Below are 15641 nucleotides of genomic sequence, written 5' to 3' on the forward strand. Positions count from 1 at the left end.
AGCTGCCCGCCACTACTTGCCGGCTGTCCGCCACGCTCCCCGCTGCTAGCCATCATCCGCCACCGCCCGCCGTCGCCTGCTGGCCGCTTGTTGCCCGTCGGAAACAAAAATTTAAAAATAACTTATCAAACGAATTTCTATTTCGAGAATAGAAATATTGTGTCGTTATCAAACGTTACTTTTTGCTCAGAAAATCGTCCAAGGAAGAGAAATAAATTTTTCTATTTCTAGCCAGAAATAGGGCCGGGGACGAGAAATGTTGTCATTCGCGCCCTTAAATGCCTCACTCCAGATTTCACTTATGTACATTTTCTTTAGCCTGAATTCCATGCTCAGAATGGCTCCGACTAAAATAAGAAGAAAAAAGTGGCCAATCATGTCACAACTCTACAAGAAATCTTTAAGGGGGTCATGAAGAGCTTTTCGATAGCAGTCGATAATGGAACATTTCAAAGATGTAGGCGACAAACCAAGAGGATGTGGAGTCTTCTTGGGATCAAGTTTCTGTAGCTTCGCATCATAATAATCTAAGGATCCCCTAATAAAGCAGAGCCATTAAAATAATATTTAGCAGGGAGAAATTTGTGCTCTTCTTTTGTCACCTTGCATGCAATAGTTTAGTTTTAGATGACCGAACTAATCCAAAAAGTTAACACAATGAGAGAGAGAGAGAGAGCATGCAATAGTTTAGTTTTAGATGACCGAACTAATCCAAAAAGTTAACACAATGAGAGAGAGAGAGAGAGAGAGAGAGAGAGAGAGAGAGAGAGAGAGAGAGAGAGGAAACCCTATAGGTGAAATGGAGCAGTGAGGAATTAGAGTACGACTTTTGTCTCTCCAAGAGCATCAAATCAACGCAACTAATTTTCTCTACCTATAAATTCGGGTCTTCCCTTCACCAATTTTTCCCCAACAATCCCAGAAAGGTCTTCAATCTCTCTCCATCAACAAAAACAGCATATAACTTAGCTGGAGCCCAAAAAAAAAAGAAGGAGAGAAGAAGCAATCCGATCATCGTTTGGAGGAAATGGGAAGGGCTCCGTGTTGTGACAAGGCAAATGTGAAGAAAGGGCCATGGTCTCCTGAAGAGGATGCTAAGCTCAAGGCTTACATTGAGAAGTATGGAACTGGTGGAAACTGGATTGCCCTTCCTCAGAAAGTTGGTAAATTCTCAAATCTCTGTCTCTCCCTCTCGTTTGAATTGGTCTCTTCTGAAAGAACACGTTAATATATACCGCATGGTCGATTACTCTTAAAGCTTGAACTGTTAGGGATTTGGGTTTGGTCTCTCAATACAGTCAAATGTTATGACTGATGTTCTTTCTAGTCCGTTTTTCTCAACTTCATGCTTCATCAGACCTCAGCATGGCTGAGTTTTGTGGAATCCTTGTAAAGTTAGAGATGGATATTTGTGGAAAGCTAAAAATTCTTTGGAATGATCAATTACCAAAGTGGTGATCAATATTCAATGTGTCAACAGGGCTAAAGAGATGTGGGAAGAGTTGCAGACTGAGGTGGCTGAATTACTTGAGACCCAACATCAAGCATGGCGGATTCACTGAGGAAGAGGACAACATCATCTGCAGCCTCTACATCAGCATTGGCAGCAGGTAAACTCTCTCTCTCTCTCTCTCTCTAGCTACCAAATTATGTTGAAAGAAAAATGTTATACAAATACCAAGGTCACCTTTCCCAATGGATCAAGAAGGCCCAGTAGCTGAAGGCATTGACCCACACTCAAATCAATCCCACTTTATGTCTTTCAGGTGGTCAATAATTGCAGCCCAATTGCCAGGAAGAACAGATAATGACATCAAGAACTACTGGAACACCAGGCTGAAGAAGAACCTGCTCGGAAGACGAAAGCACAGCATCAACAGCAACACGGTGATGAATCGTTTCTCGTCATCGCACACATCTCAATTGAACCCAGCAAGAAATCTGAACACTGCATCACCAGACGATGATGACTCTTCGTCACCATATAACTCACATGCTTTGAGCAACTCTGCCCTTGAAAGGCTTCAACTCCACATGCAGCTTCAGATCCTCCAAAACCCTTTGTTCTCAAGCTTCTACAACAACCCTGCACTTTGGCCCAAGATTCACCCCCTGAGAGAGAAGATGATCCAGAGCCTCCGCCTCTTGAACCAAAACCCTAATAACACTAATTGCCCCGGTCTCATTGAACAGCTTGCACTGGCCAATGGGTCTCAACAACAAGCTGAGGACATCGAACGGAACAAGGCTGATCTCTATGACCTCACCTCCACTGATCCTAATGATGTCTCACTCCAACATGATTCTCTCAAGATCACCGCTTCCAAGATCGAAGACCTGGTGAACTCTTTGAGCACTGGGGGATCGGCTTCCTCGGATGGCTCGGTTTCCTTCAACTACGCCAAGAATTTGATCGACCCAGCCCTTATGGCTGAAGTAGATGGTGCTGAAGCAATGTCATATGGTAATGCATACACCGGCGCTGCGTCAAACATCCAAGCTGAGCTGGACAATATGGGGAATGACAAAGCAGCCAATGATTTCGCGCCTCGGGAGGATCATCCGAACACTAACGCCGAGTTCGATTATTTCAAGGAAGTGAATGGTTCTAAGGACAACATCCTCTGGTGGTCTAATGAGCTAGACATGAAATTGGCATCCGCCATTTCCTGGGATTCGGCGAATCACTCCGTTTTCCAGAACGAAGGAATGTTCCAAGACTATGGATCAGGAGCAATCAGCGGTAGCAGCCAGTATTAGAGAGGCATTTTGTCTTGCATGAACATATTTTTCCCCAAGGGCATAAGATGGAGAGAAGAACGATTTCGATGCCTCGCTTTGTAAATCGTGTGAATAACAATTGTATTAGCTTCAATTATGACTACTATCAAGTGTTCCCTCTTCCCTCTCGAAACAAATTATAATTCAAATAATTGTTTCAGCATGCATTCATTTCGTGATGAAGAAGACTACATGCATATATTGATGTACTATTTCCCTTCATATATATCATATATTTATTCAAAAAAATTTGGGAATATGATAGCTAGTCTTATTTCTCTTTCCTTGTAATTGAGTGGTTTCGCCATCCGGAAGCTGGGCGTGGCTCCAATAATAATATTACAAAATGCCTTACTATATAAAATCTATTTACGAAGTAACACTAGGTGTATTTCTGTAGGGAAAGTTGATATATAATAAACAAAAACAAACTGACTTTTTATCTCGAACCTTCATGCTGTTTAAGTTAATCAAATCTCAGAATATGCCTAACAATATTGCCACTTGATAAGCTCTTAGTCCAATATTCTGACAAGAAAGAAGAAAAGGAACTCTTAGTGCACTAGCCAGATTTGAACTGCTGCACAATGTTAGCATCTCTTTAGCCAACGCAAGACCCTTATATGTTCACACATGCGAAGTGGTTGATCAAAATTGTTAACAATTTATGACTTCGAGCAACGCAATCCACGTGGTTAAGAGCGTGACCCGACGACTACAATGTACATTAATTATTAACTGGTTGATTCCATATAAAAGATAGAGGTAAAGCCCGAATTTGCAGTACTTGATAACATCTAAGAAAATGTATAATAATCTCACTTTCATTAGCATTTGATAACTTTTCTCCGTTTGGGACAACGGCTAGTAAATACTGCGTACATACTTGTGTCCTCAATTCATGAGTTAGGCTCCGTTTATCTCTTTCTTTTATAGGTAGCGTGGATACAAAATTTAACTCCTTTCCATCTTGGTAATATATCTTATCTTACCTTCACTTTCGGATAATGTAAAAGGTTTCTAGAAATGTAAATGTGATGATTTTGATGAATGTGCCAATATAGGGAGCAGAAATTTGTCCATGATTTAGTATGCCTTCCGACAAGATCCTTTTTCCTCTGGATAATCAGGCATGGTTCTTGCTTTTTGGACAAGCTAATCATTAAAATCACTAGTAACTACATGGGTTCAGCCCATGGGCTAACACAGGTGGATGAATGGTAGAATCAAAGATATTGAAATGGTTGTAGTTCAGAACAACAGTAATATTCCTAGAGCCAGACCCTAAACCTCAAAGATACCCTTTAATCCACAGAGGTTAACTTCCAACATGGATTCGTATATTCATGAGGTCATGCCATCCATCTAAGTTTAGCTTTTATCCGGTGACAATCTCGACCAAGGCCCCGAAGTTCCTCGTGGAGCGACCTTGTGGCTCCACGGCCGCCAAAGCCATCTCCTTCAGTGCCCCGGCTCTCTCCCTCATCCCCTTCCCTTCCTCGCCGGCCAGCACCCGCTCGAGCATGCCCGCCGTCGCCTCCTCTGTGAACGCTCCCCCCTCCACTGCCACCCCGATCTGCCAAACTGCCTCCACGGCCCTCGCATTCATGCTCTGGTCCCCGAAGAAGGGCCTCCCCACCATCGGCACGCCCCCGATCATGCTCTCCAGCACCGAGTTCCACCCGCAGTGCGTGACGAACGCCCCCACTGCCCTGTGCCCCAGCACGTGCAGCTGCGGGGCCCACGGCACCACCTTCCCCCTCGTCCCCGTGGCCCTGTCGAGGAACTCCAGCGGGAGCTCCGCCTCGGCGTCGCCCCTGAAGGACCAGAGGAATGGGAAGGCGGTTTTATCCAGAGCGTTCGCGATGGCGGTTATCTCGTGCGGGGGAGGCCTGAGCATGCTCCCGAAGGAGACGTACACGACCGAGGCCGTCTCCTGCTCATCCAGCCACGGGATGCAGCCGTGCTCATCCGAAAGCGCCGGCGGAGGCGACAGGACTAACGGCCCGACGTCAAGGAACATCTGCAGTTTCGAGCGGAGCTCCCTCTGGACGATCGGGTCTGCGTCCTCGAAGGAGTTGCAGACGACGGCAGTCGCCTGAGGAAGCACTTGACCCATTCTGTAGAGCAAAGTTGGGAAGGGCGAGATTGCATCGAGGAGTTCTTTAGGCAAGTCCACCATTCGCAGCGCCGAAAGCCCCGGAATCCCATCGAGCGTCTCGCCTTCGATTCGTGCAAAAATTTCGTCAAAGTTCGACAATTTTAGGATGACTGAGGAATACAGTTTAGCAATCAAATGAATCGCTCTGCCAACAGAAACGTTTTCTATTGCTCACAAAGAGATGACACATTCATGGAACTTCACAGCACATGACAAAGCGTCAGCATCTTAGGTATATATGCACAAGATATAGATAATCAAATCCAAAACAATCCACCTTAAAATTTGCTCTCGGAAGCATTACTTGCGATTGTTAGGGAAAAACTAAACGGGTTGAATGAGGATAAATGAGGCCACTAAATTGCATTGAGACAATTTCAGATCCTCGCTTCATCATGTTGATCTCATCAAATTCCGGTGCAGGAGCACACGCCCCGTTCCAATCTTTTCACTTCAAAACGGGTGATCAAGGTCATTTGTTGCTTTTGAAGGACCAAGTACAAAACGCATTGCTATGAAAGAATACATGGAATTTTTTAGGTTCACCCACTACTTTCCCGTATCTATTTGAAACTTTTGTTGCCCTGTATATTTTTCTGATAGTCAAGACTGTCGATCGTTGATAAAGACTAAGAAGATGACAAGTCCTTCTCATCTTTCGTGGAGAAGCATTCAGGCCCATACCTAACCAAGATGCTCATGCAATGTTACTATCACACACCATACAATTGATGCAGCTCAAATTCATAGGCAGCTCGTTATGTTGGTAAGTCCGCCGAAAACAATAAGCTATACGTAGTTCATGCTACGGCTCAGCATAATCTACGCATTCACTACTACCAAGTAAGAATTCTATATAAGCAGCACCTGATCCGACTCTTCCATTACCAAAACAGACTCACCTTAATCAAATGAAACACATTTCATAGCATTTTGTTATCAGACTTCCTTGTTATACGGATGTTATAGTTCGAGTCAGGCCGATTTGCTCGATTCCTCGGGGTCTATCGGACTATTTTCTTTAGGTTATCATGAGTTCCGGTATTACCTGAGGTTGCATACATTTGTCGGATCGCGTCTGTCTCCATGTGCGTGAGGAGGGCGCAGGGGCCGGCGGTCCAGACCGGAACCCAGGGCACGCTCCGCTCTCGAGCCATGTCGGCAGCAAACCAATAGAACGCGTCTGTCAGCAGGCAGGTAGCCTTGCACCCTCTCTCCCTCTCTGCCACGTGGAGCACGCTCTCGATGTTATCTGGCGCTGCGCGCAGGAAGATCTCCACCGGCTCCACGGGGTTCCTCCCCGATGGCACGTACCCATCGGGCGCACCGTCCCACACGTCGTACGCCACAAGGTTCGGGCATGCGCTGCCATCGCCGCCGCTCCTCTTGCCCCCCGGGAAGCACGCGAGGTTAGATTTCTCCGAGCTGAAGAAGGAGAACATCGTGGCGGGGGACACTGCCGCTATCCGCCGCACTAGGTGGAGGAGCGGCGCCGCATGCGTGGCGAACGGGAACGCAAGCACGGCCACATGCTTGCGGGCGGGAGAGTCTTCCGTTCCCGCCATGAGGGGTGGGCGTCGAGAGGCGTAGAGAGAGAGAGAGAGAGAGAGAGAGAGAGGGACGGAGGCTACGCCGGTAACGGTGGATCGTAAGACTTGAACACTCTGCGTTCGGTATGTGTGGGTCACGATTTAGAAGGAGAGATTGGCCTGTACTTATATGGACTCCGGGTAACAAACTGGCGTTTTCTCGAATTCTAGAATGCGGGTACCGTTGTCTACCCGTATTCTGTTGATACGATAGCTACTCGCATAGTATGAAAACCCTGAATCTGTGGGAATGAGCTGTAAAATACGTGTAGAAGTTGTAATAGCTAAATTAGAGGATATGCCTTATTAGGAGTCTTTATGTTTATACCAAAAAATGGCGAACTTGTCGACATGGGAAATACACGACAGAGGCATGAATTACACATTCCGTCGTCGACGATTGTAGAAAGTAATATCTATTTAGTGCATCGATGATGTTTTAGTCGTGGTCGATGAGTGTTTGTACCAAAAATCATCAAGGGACACATGGTAGAGGCATGAGGCAACATGGAAACAAATATCATCAAGGGACATATGGCAGAGGCATGAGGCAACGTGGAAGCAAATATCATCAAGTAGAAAATATCATCTTGTGGATATGTTTACACCTAAAAATGACTAATTTTTGGGTATTGTCGACAAGATTGGGAAAACGAGCAGAAATTTCAGTTCTGCGCTAGCTCGGGAAAATGGTCATAACTTCGTCGAGATATATCGGATTGACCTAATTCGAAATCCAAAAGAACGAAGACTCCTGGATCTACAACTTTTAAGTTTTGAGTTTTCTCAGAAAATCACTGTAGAGTTGTCGACGTTAAAAAGGAAGTCGACGGTCATGACTGGTCATAACTTCGTCGAGGAAATTTCAGTTCTACACTAGTTCGGGAAAATGGTCATAACTTCGTCGAGACAGATCGGATTGACCTGATTCCAAAGCCAAAAGAACGAAAACTCTTGGATCTACAACTTTTATGTTTTGAGTTTTCTCAGAAATCACTGTATAGTTGTCGACATTAAAAGGAAGTCGACAGTCGTGACTGGTCAGGATGCGGAAATTGACAATCTTGAAGGAATCGACAAAAAGTGGAGTTGACAATCTTGGATACAACTATCGAAGAAGTAACCGTCAACATAGTGGGGTCGAAGCAACCGCCAACATAGTGAAGTTGAATAAACCGTCAAGGTAATAGACTCAACACAACTAATAGAAACGACTAAGGAGCATACATGTATATCTTAAGGGAACAATTACTTGGAAGCATGATCATGAGACGGTTATCACTTGTAGACAAGATTGTGGAACAGTTATCTTGAAAGCAGGATCATGGCATCACATGGACATGTAGACAAAATTTTCGGAATGGAAGAACATGGGCACAACCATTGAAAACCGCTAAGGAGCAGTTACCACATAACCATTATAAATATCACCGGCCATGTACTGGAGACGGCCCCCCTGAAAAATCAAACAACATGTTATCTTTCAATTATCTTTATTTTTATGTACCGCACTTTACTTTTCCTTAGCTATAATTTTTCGATTTGCGTCATCGATTAAATTCCAGCTTGTGTCTCTATCTTGAGTGTTGTGTTGTAGATTAAATTCCGGCGTTACATCTTTGTATAAGTGTGTGGCTGTATTTTCAAGCTTTATCGTCGATTAAATTCCGGCACGGTTTATACGTATAGTCCGATTCAAAGTTTGAAGTAAAAGTTTACAGTTTTTCCTTGTCTTCCTGGATATTTCTTGTTCGGAGTATCCACGGAACCCGGTCTCCTCTCATTAAGAACCGAAGAACGACGTTTGGTGAATTATATTTCGTCACGGGAGTATTTCTGGAGAAACACTTTCCTTCCTCTGTATATTTGTATATATAATATATATATATACCTCTAGGTCATTGTAACATATATAGAAGAAAATATACAGAAAATTGAGGAATAATATTTTTTCCTCTAAAACTCTCTACGTTAACATGATATCAGAGCAAGGTTCGATTAGGGATTACTAACCTGATCAAACTAGACCCAGATAGCCGACAATTGCCGCAACCATACTGGTTTAGTACGGGTGCCGCACTGACTAGTTCAACCAGAACACTCGAAGATTGCCATGACCACACCGGTTCCGTACGGTTATCGATAAGCTCACCCAAAAACTACCACCACTGTTTTTTATTCTTGTGTACACACAGACCCATGACGAATCGGAATCCTACAAGAGCAATGATTCCCCACCAAAATCAAGGGGGGAATTTGATTACATAAGCACTTTTGGAGAATCTGACCACCAAATTGACTCAGATTTTGACTCAGAACCAGACTCCTTCCCCGACACCGCATAATGATTCATCTTCATCACATATTGTAGTTAAGTTGGATGGAACCAACTATGGCTTATGGTCTTAGGTTGTCGAGATGTATATCACAGGCAAAGACAAGATGATATACATCAATGGAGACCTCCTTCAGCCTCTACCTATAGACCTTCAATTTCGGAAGTGGAAAACTGAAGACTCAACTGTCAAAGGGTGGCTGACCAACTCAATTAACCCGACCTTAATTGGCAATTTCATTCGCTTCCCAACAGCGAAGCCGGTCTGGGATTCAGTTGCAATGACCTCCTTCGATGGAACATATGCCTCCTAGGTTTATGACTTGAAGAGGCGTGTGGCTCGGATGAGACAAGCAGGAGGACCAATTGAGGCATACTACAACAACCTTTAAGGTCTGTGGAGAGAGAACGATTTCCGTCGTCCAAACCCAATGAGATGTCCTAAAGATATTGAAAGAGACGATATGGCTATATAGGAAGATCGGGTATACATCTTTCTTGATGGGTTGGACGATCGTCTTGACAAGGTCCGAGCATATGTCTTGCAGATGTAGCCGTTTCCTACGGTTGAACAAGCCTATGTGCGTGTCCGACGGGAAGACATAAGACAAACTGTAATGCTGACCAACAGTGACACTGCCCATGATTCGGCAGCCATGATATCCCGGGGGAATAAGACGAATGTCAAAGCGAACCAAGAACTGTTGTTGCAAATGGCTAAGCTTGGGGTTGCGCTGGAAGGAGGAAGACCTAGCTTAGCTCCACACAAGACAAATTCTCTTGGGGGAAGTTGCTCAAATTGTGGTAATGCTAAGCATACTAGGGAGATGTGCTTTAAACTTCATGGATATCCAGACTGGTGGAAGGAGTTGAAGGCTCGTAAGCAAGTAGAAGGAAAAAGGGAGAGCTTCTCTAGCGACCGCAGAGCCTTAACTGTCATTGGTACCTCACATGGATCCACATAGTAAGCAGAATGTGATGTGATAAGGTAATTATGGTAGTGCTTTGGTTAGTTCCAATCAGGCGGACTGTAATCACCGGATCATTGATTCGGGAGCTGCGGATCACATGACATTTACTCCTGATGATTTTGTTCGTACTTCAGAACCAAGATGTGATAGTATCTCAAATGCTAATAGATTCACCTATCCGGTGACTGGGGCTGGAATTGTTGCGATTTCCCCTGCACTCTCTCTCCCCAACATGTTGCTTGTCACTTCATTATCCACCAAATTAATTTCGATTGGACAAGTTATTGAAGATTTGAATCATGTTGTTCTAATGTATCCCCACTTTTGTTTATTTCAGGATATTCTCACGAAGGAGATAATTGGGCGTGGTACTTAAGAGAGGGGGGCTATATTACATGGATGACTTCAATTCCGGGAGTGCAAATCACGTTTGAGGTGCATCTATCAATAGAGAGAAATAGATATGGCTTTTGCATCGACGGTTGGGACATCTGTCATTTGGTTATTTGAAACAATTATTTCCTGATCTTTTTTTGAACTTGAAGGACTTAGATTTACAATGTCAGACTTGCATATTGGCTAAGAGTCATAGAGTTCCTTTTTCAATAAGTTTAAATAAAAGTGAAGTTCCTTTTTCTTTGATACATTCGGATGTTTAGGGTGCATCTCCTGTTACTACTGTTTCAGGTTGTAGGTGGTTTGTGCTATTTGTTGATGACTATACTAGGATGACATGGCTTTACTTGATGAGAAGCAAAAATGAGGTAGCTAAGATATTTCGGAATTTTCGTACTATGTTACAGACCCAATTTGATGGGCAGATCCAGATTTTAAGAAGTGACAATGGTGGGGAGTACATAAATGAATATCTTAAGGAATATTTTCAACAACATGGCATGATCCATGAGTCGTCCTGCTCCCAAACACCTCAGCAAAATGGTGTTGCCAAGAGAAAGAACAGACATATCCTCGAGACAGCTCGAGCTCTCTTGATTGAGAGTCACGTGCCTAAAAAATTTTGGGATAGCGCTATGGCTACAGCTGTGCATCTTCTCAACCGGATGACGTCTAAAGTGTTCAACTTCCAAACACCATTACAGGCCTTGTCCACATATGTTTCTTTACCATCTGTCCTAACCATTCGTTCTCGGGTGTTTGGGTGTGTTGCATTTGTACATATCCCGAAGAACTAGCGAGCGAAACTTGATCCCTGTGCATTGCGATGTCTATTCTTAGGGTATGGTACACACCAGAAGGGGTATCGCTGCTACAACCCTTCCACCCGACGAACCTATGTCACTATGGATGTCTCGTTTGTTGAAGTTCAATCCTTTTACTCGGACTCCAATTCTCCCTTTTAGGGGGAGACAGACAGAAAAGGTCGAATTGGTGGGAGTTTTCTGGTAGTATATTTTTCTGAGGAGGAGGAGGGGTAGAGACAGCGGATAGGCAGCTTGGGGGAGTGGAGGAGGAGGCGTCGTATGATGCAGGGCAACTTCGGCAAGTGCGAGAGTCGCCAAAAATGGGAGTTGTGGTGCCGGAGGAGGCCGTACAGGAGGAGGTAATGACTGAGTAGGTGGTGCCGGGACATTGAACAGACCCTGGCAAGGGGTGGGCAACTCCTACAGGGGCAAAATCACGAAGAACAGCTTCCCTCTTCTCCAGTACTCGACTCAACTGCTGAGGATATTCTTGAGGTAACCTCTCCTACTCCTTCTTGTGTCTTTGATGAGCTTAATACTTTTGTGGTATATAAACTACTTGCTAGGCACAATCGAGGCAAGCCCCCGAATAGATATTCACTGAATGTTGAAGAGAAGAGATCGACCTACCCTATTGCGAATATGTGTTCAACCAAAAGGTTGTTAGATCCATTAAAGATATTTGTGTCGAATGTATCTGCAATCCGTATTCCAGAAGGGGTACATGATACTCTGAAAGATCCCAAGTGGGTTCAAGCAATGGAAGAGGAGATGGCTGCACTGAAAACACACAAAACTTGGAAGCTGGTGGAGTTACCCGAGGGGAAGAAGACCGTGGGATGTAAGTGAGTCTTTTTCTGTGAAGTACAAAGCATATGGATCTATAGAAAGGTACAAGGTGAGACTAGTAGCAAAGGGGTACACATAAACTTATGGGGTTGACTATTAGGAGACGTTTTCTCATGTTGTTAAACTTAATACTGTTTAGGTCTTATTGTCTCTTGCAGCTAATCTAGAATGGCCACTACACCAGTATGATGTCAAGAATGCATTTCTTCATAGTAATCTCAAAGAGGAGATTTATATGGATATTCCACCGGGGTACAGTTCACCCTTACAACTTGAGGCGGTGTGTAAGCTAGAGAGATCATTGTATGGTCTGAAATAGTCTCCACGAGCCTAGTTTGGCCGATTCACTTTAGCGATGAGGAGATATGGGTATTCCCAAAGTGACTCGGATCACACATTATTCCTAAAACGACATCAGGGGAAGGTAACTGTGTTGATTATCTATGTTGATGATATGATTATCACTGGAGATGATTGGATGGAAATTTCTAAGCTCCAAAAGAAACTTTATGAGGACTTTGAGATGAAAAACCTTGGGGGACTGAAATAGTTCATAGGTATTGAGGTAGCGAGATCGATAAGGGGAATATTTCTCTCACAAAGAAAGTATGTGCTAGACTTGTTGGGAAAGGTGGGAATGTTGGACTGCAAGCTTATAGACACACCAATTGTTCATAACCATAGGTTTGGGGAGTATCCAAATCAAGTGCCAACAAACAAAGAAAGGTATCAAATGTTAGTTGGCAAACTAATTTATCTATCGTATACTCGTCCTGACATTGCATATGCGGTGAGTATTGTTAGCCAATTCATGCATGCCCCGAGTGAAGATCATATGAATGCAGTATTGCGTATATTTCGCTACTTGAAGACCTCTCTAGGGCGAGGATTGAGATTCTTGAAAAAAGGTCATCTTGAGATTGAAGGGTTTACTAATATAGACTAGGCCGAGAGTATTTATGATAGGAGATCAACATCAGCATACTTCACATTTGTGGGAGGAAACTTAGTTACTTGGAGGAGTAAGAAGTAGAAGGTGGTGGCATTGTCCAGTGTAGAGGCCGAATTTAGAGAGATGGCCAAAGGGTTGTGTGAGCTTATGTGGCTTAAGAAGTTAATGACGGAGATTGGGTTAGCTCTAGGAGCCAAGATGAAGTTGTTTTGTGATAACAAAGCAGCAATTGACATCTCTCACAATCCAGTTCAGCACGATTGTACCAACATGTTGAGGTGGACCGTCATTTCATCAAGCAAAACTTGGACACCAAAGTGATTCGGTTTCCATTTGTGTGATCTGAAGACCAGTTGGCATATATTTTGACGAAGGCTGTATCAAGCAGGGTCTTCTATAGCTCACTTGATAAGCTGGGCATTCACGACATCTATGCACCAACTTGAAGGGGAGTGTGGAAATGAGCTATAAAATACGTCTATGAGTTGTAATCAGCTAAATTAGAGGATATGCCTTATTAAGAGTCTTTCTTTCCTTTGTTTATATATATATACCTCTAAGTCATTATAACATATATAGAAGAAAATATACAGAAAATTGAGGAATAATATTTTTTCCTCTAAAACTTTCTACGCTAATAGAATCTACATTAATCTTTTCATACAATACGAAAAACATGAATTAAGAAATTGCTCTAGATAAAACTAACGTTGCGCGCAATTCGCATTTAAGTACAGAAAGTTCAAATAAACATTCGAATGAAAATCAATTGATATCGATAGTAATTTCCCTTTGCATTTCCTTGTAAACCCACTTACAAATACACATGAACTTGGTGTATGATGATCTCTCCGATGGAAAATGCAGGGTGGTAGGTGCCATCAATGTTTGTTTTAGCAGGTTGGTCCATTAGCTAAACAGGTATAAACTTATATGGTCTATTAATTCATTATTTTGGAGAATGAAAAGGGTTAGTTGTTGTGGGGGGGGGGGGGGGGGGGTGGTGGGGCTGTGGGGTTGGTTTATTTCTCGAGGATGAAAGGGAGGGAAGTTGTTGAGAATCGCAGGGAGGAAGTTCACGAGGCGTTGCGCGGCATGCGACGGAGGCAAACGTGGACGTGCAGGGGAGCATAGATTTCGATGTGTGGTCACGAAGGAAACCAGTACGCTTTATGGCGGAAGCCGTTCATCGATGTGTGGTCACGAAGGAAACCAGTACGCTTTATGGCGGAAGCCGTTCATGGGAGAAAACTTTCATTAAAGACAGTTCAAGCGAGCAGGAGTTAGGACATGAAGATTGGAACACCGTCGAAAGAACCAACAGCAACAACAAGTTTCGAGCATTGCAGCGACATGTCAATTCAAAATTAAGATAGATAGTTACATGGAAGGGGGGGGGGGGAGAGTAGGTTTGTGAATTGAACATGGGTGAAAATTTCATGAACTGGGTTTTTTCTTGTGTGTCGCGACCGGTCGACCTTGGACGGGTCATGATCTCAGGTGACCGACTCCGATCGGCCTCAATCTGAGGTTGAGTTTTTCTTGTTTTGTCCACGGAAAAATTATATTGTATGATTGAATGCACAAATGCATAGGGAAGGGAACCGATAGAGGAAGGCGATCCGACAAGTAGCTAATGTAGGTCCATGTGTAAACATGCTAACGTGACGTGATTATTTAGTATCCTAAGGGAAGTCATGCGTACGCAAAAGGGAGTGAGAAAATGTTGTTCTTACTAGATGTAGATAAAGTAATAGGGTTCGATTTTTTTGTACCCAAAGTGGTCGACCTTAGACTGACTTGGATCCAAGGCGACCACCGTTGGTTAGCCTCGAGTTCGAGGTTGAGTTTTTCTTTTTTTAAGTGGTGCATGATAATCTAAATATGTTAAGATTGGGGGTTGACCAACTCATTGACGCGAGAAGAGAGAGACAGAGTAGTTTTAGAGTAGCATTATACTCCTACTTCAAGATAAAAATATCACAAGTAGCATAACTTTCGTATGATGCTCACTTGAGGGCTGTAATTTTTTTTTTGGGTCGTGCCACATTGGTCTAAAATCCTTTACTTAAGAGACACCGACGATCTTTTTAGCTAGAAAATTTAATGTGACATTAATTTAACATAAACCATCCGACGTAGCTCACCAGAGAATTAAAGTCGGCAAAAGCGTGCAACTACGACGTGGTTTTAGTTCTTTTGTTGCCCTAAATTGCTTTGAAGATGAAGCCCTAACTCCATCCATTTTCTTTCGTCCACTATTCAATCATTGCCCATCATGTTTATATGATTTGCTGCAGAAACTCAATGGCAAGATGATTAATGTAGAGCTTGGGAAACCTGGGAAATGGCATATGCTCAACTTTGAACTGGTGGTCCGCCTCCGCCACATGGTCGCGGGGTTCAAATGGTTACAAGGAAGAGAAGTGTGTGTTTAATAAAATCCATGGTTCAAATATATGGACAGCCACCAATACTGTCCAATCCATGGTTGTGGGGTTCAAGTCGAATCGCCCAGACTCGATCGACGCCTCTTAGTTCGATTTTGACTACGACCAAAGATGTCTCTATTCTCTGCCGATACGCTAAAAGTTGTGCTTGAAATCACTTGGAAATGGGGAAAATTGTCCAAAAAGTCATAAACCTATTGCACTTTTGCCAATTCAGTCCTAAACCTTTTCACTTCTTGCCAATTGAGTCCTTCCGGCCAATTTTGGCCGGTCGACACTGACGTGGCAATTGTTAAATTTTTTTTTTCGCATTTTTTAATATTTTTTCTTTTCTTTTTTCTGCCTTCTTCC

The 15641-nt window shown here is 43.5% G+C and overlaps 2 protein-coding genes across 2 annotated transcripts; one reads left to right on the forward strand and one right to left on the reverse strand.

The window, feature by feature from the left end:
• Window positions 1–1024: 1024 nt before the first annotated feature.
• On the forward strand, window positions 1025–2760 carry LOC115677497 (transcription factor MYB36). The gene is made up of 3 exons (XM_030600672.2): window positions 1025–1163; window positions 1481–1610; window positions 1767–2760. Exons 1-3 carry the CDS (start codon window positions 1028–1030, stop codon window positions 2758–2760), a joined length of 1260 nt encoding a protein of 419 aa, XP_030456532.2. The 5' UTR covers window positions 1025–1027.
• Window positions 2761–3991: 1231 nt separating this feature from the next.
• Window positions 3992–6771, reverse strand: LOC115677420 (flavonoid 3-O-glucosyltransferase-like). Its single transcript, XM_030600587.2, is given in 3 exon segments — window positions 3992–4467; window positions 4469–5004; window positions 5991–6771. Coding segments are annotated over 3 exon segments (1083 nt in total). The 5' UTR covers window positions 6508–6771; the 3' UTR covers window positions 3992–4437.
• Between the last annotated feature and the right edge of the window lie 8870 nt (window positions 6772–15641).

Source organism: Syzygium oleosum, unplaced genomic scaffold, assembly GCF_021117445.2.
Source record: "Syzygium oleosum isolate NSW1041296 unplaced genomic scaffold, Sole_v2.1 Sole_v2.21, whole genome shotgun sequence".
NCBI lineage: Eukaryota > Viridiplantae > Streptophyta > Magnoliopsida > Myrtales > Myrtaceae > Syzygium > Syzygium oleosum.

What these genes read in the sequence shown, in the direction of transcription:
- LOC115677497 (XM_030600672.2), top strand. Translation starts at nt 1,028, where the DNA reads ATGGGAAGGGCTCCGTGTTGTGACAAGGCAAATGTGAAGAAAGGGCCA. An exon ending in TGCCCTTCCTCAGAAAGTTG is followed by an intron (nt 1,164 to 1,480) that starts GTAAATTCTCAA and finishes ATGTGTCAACAG; the next exon opens with GGCTAAAGAGATGTGGGAAG. An exon ending in TACATCAGCATTGGCAGCAG is followed by an intron (nt 1,611 to 1,766) that starts GTAAACTCTCTC and finishes TATGTCTTTCAG; the next exon opens with GTGGTCAATAATTGCAGCCC.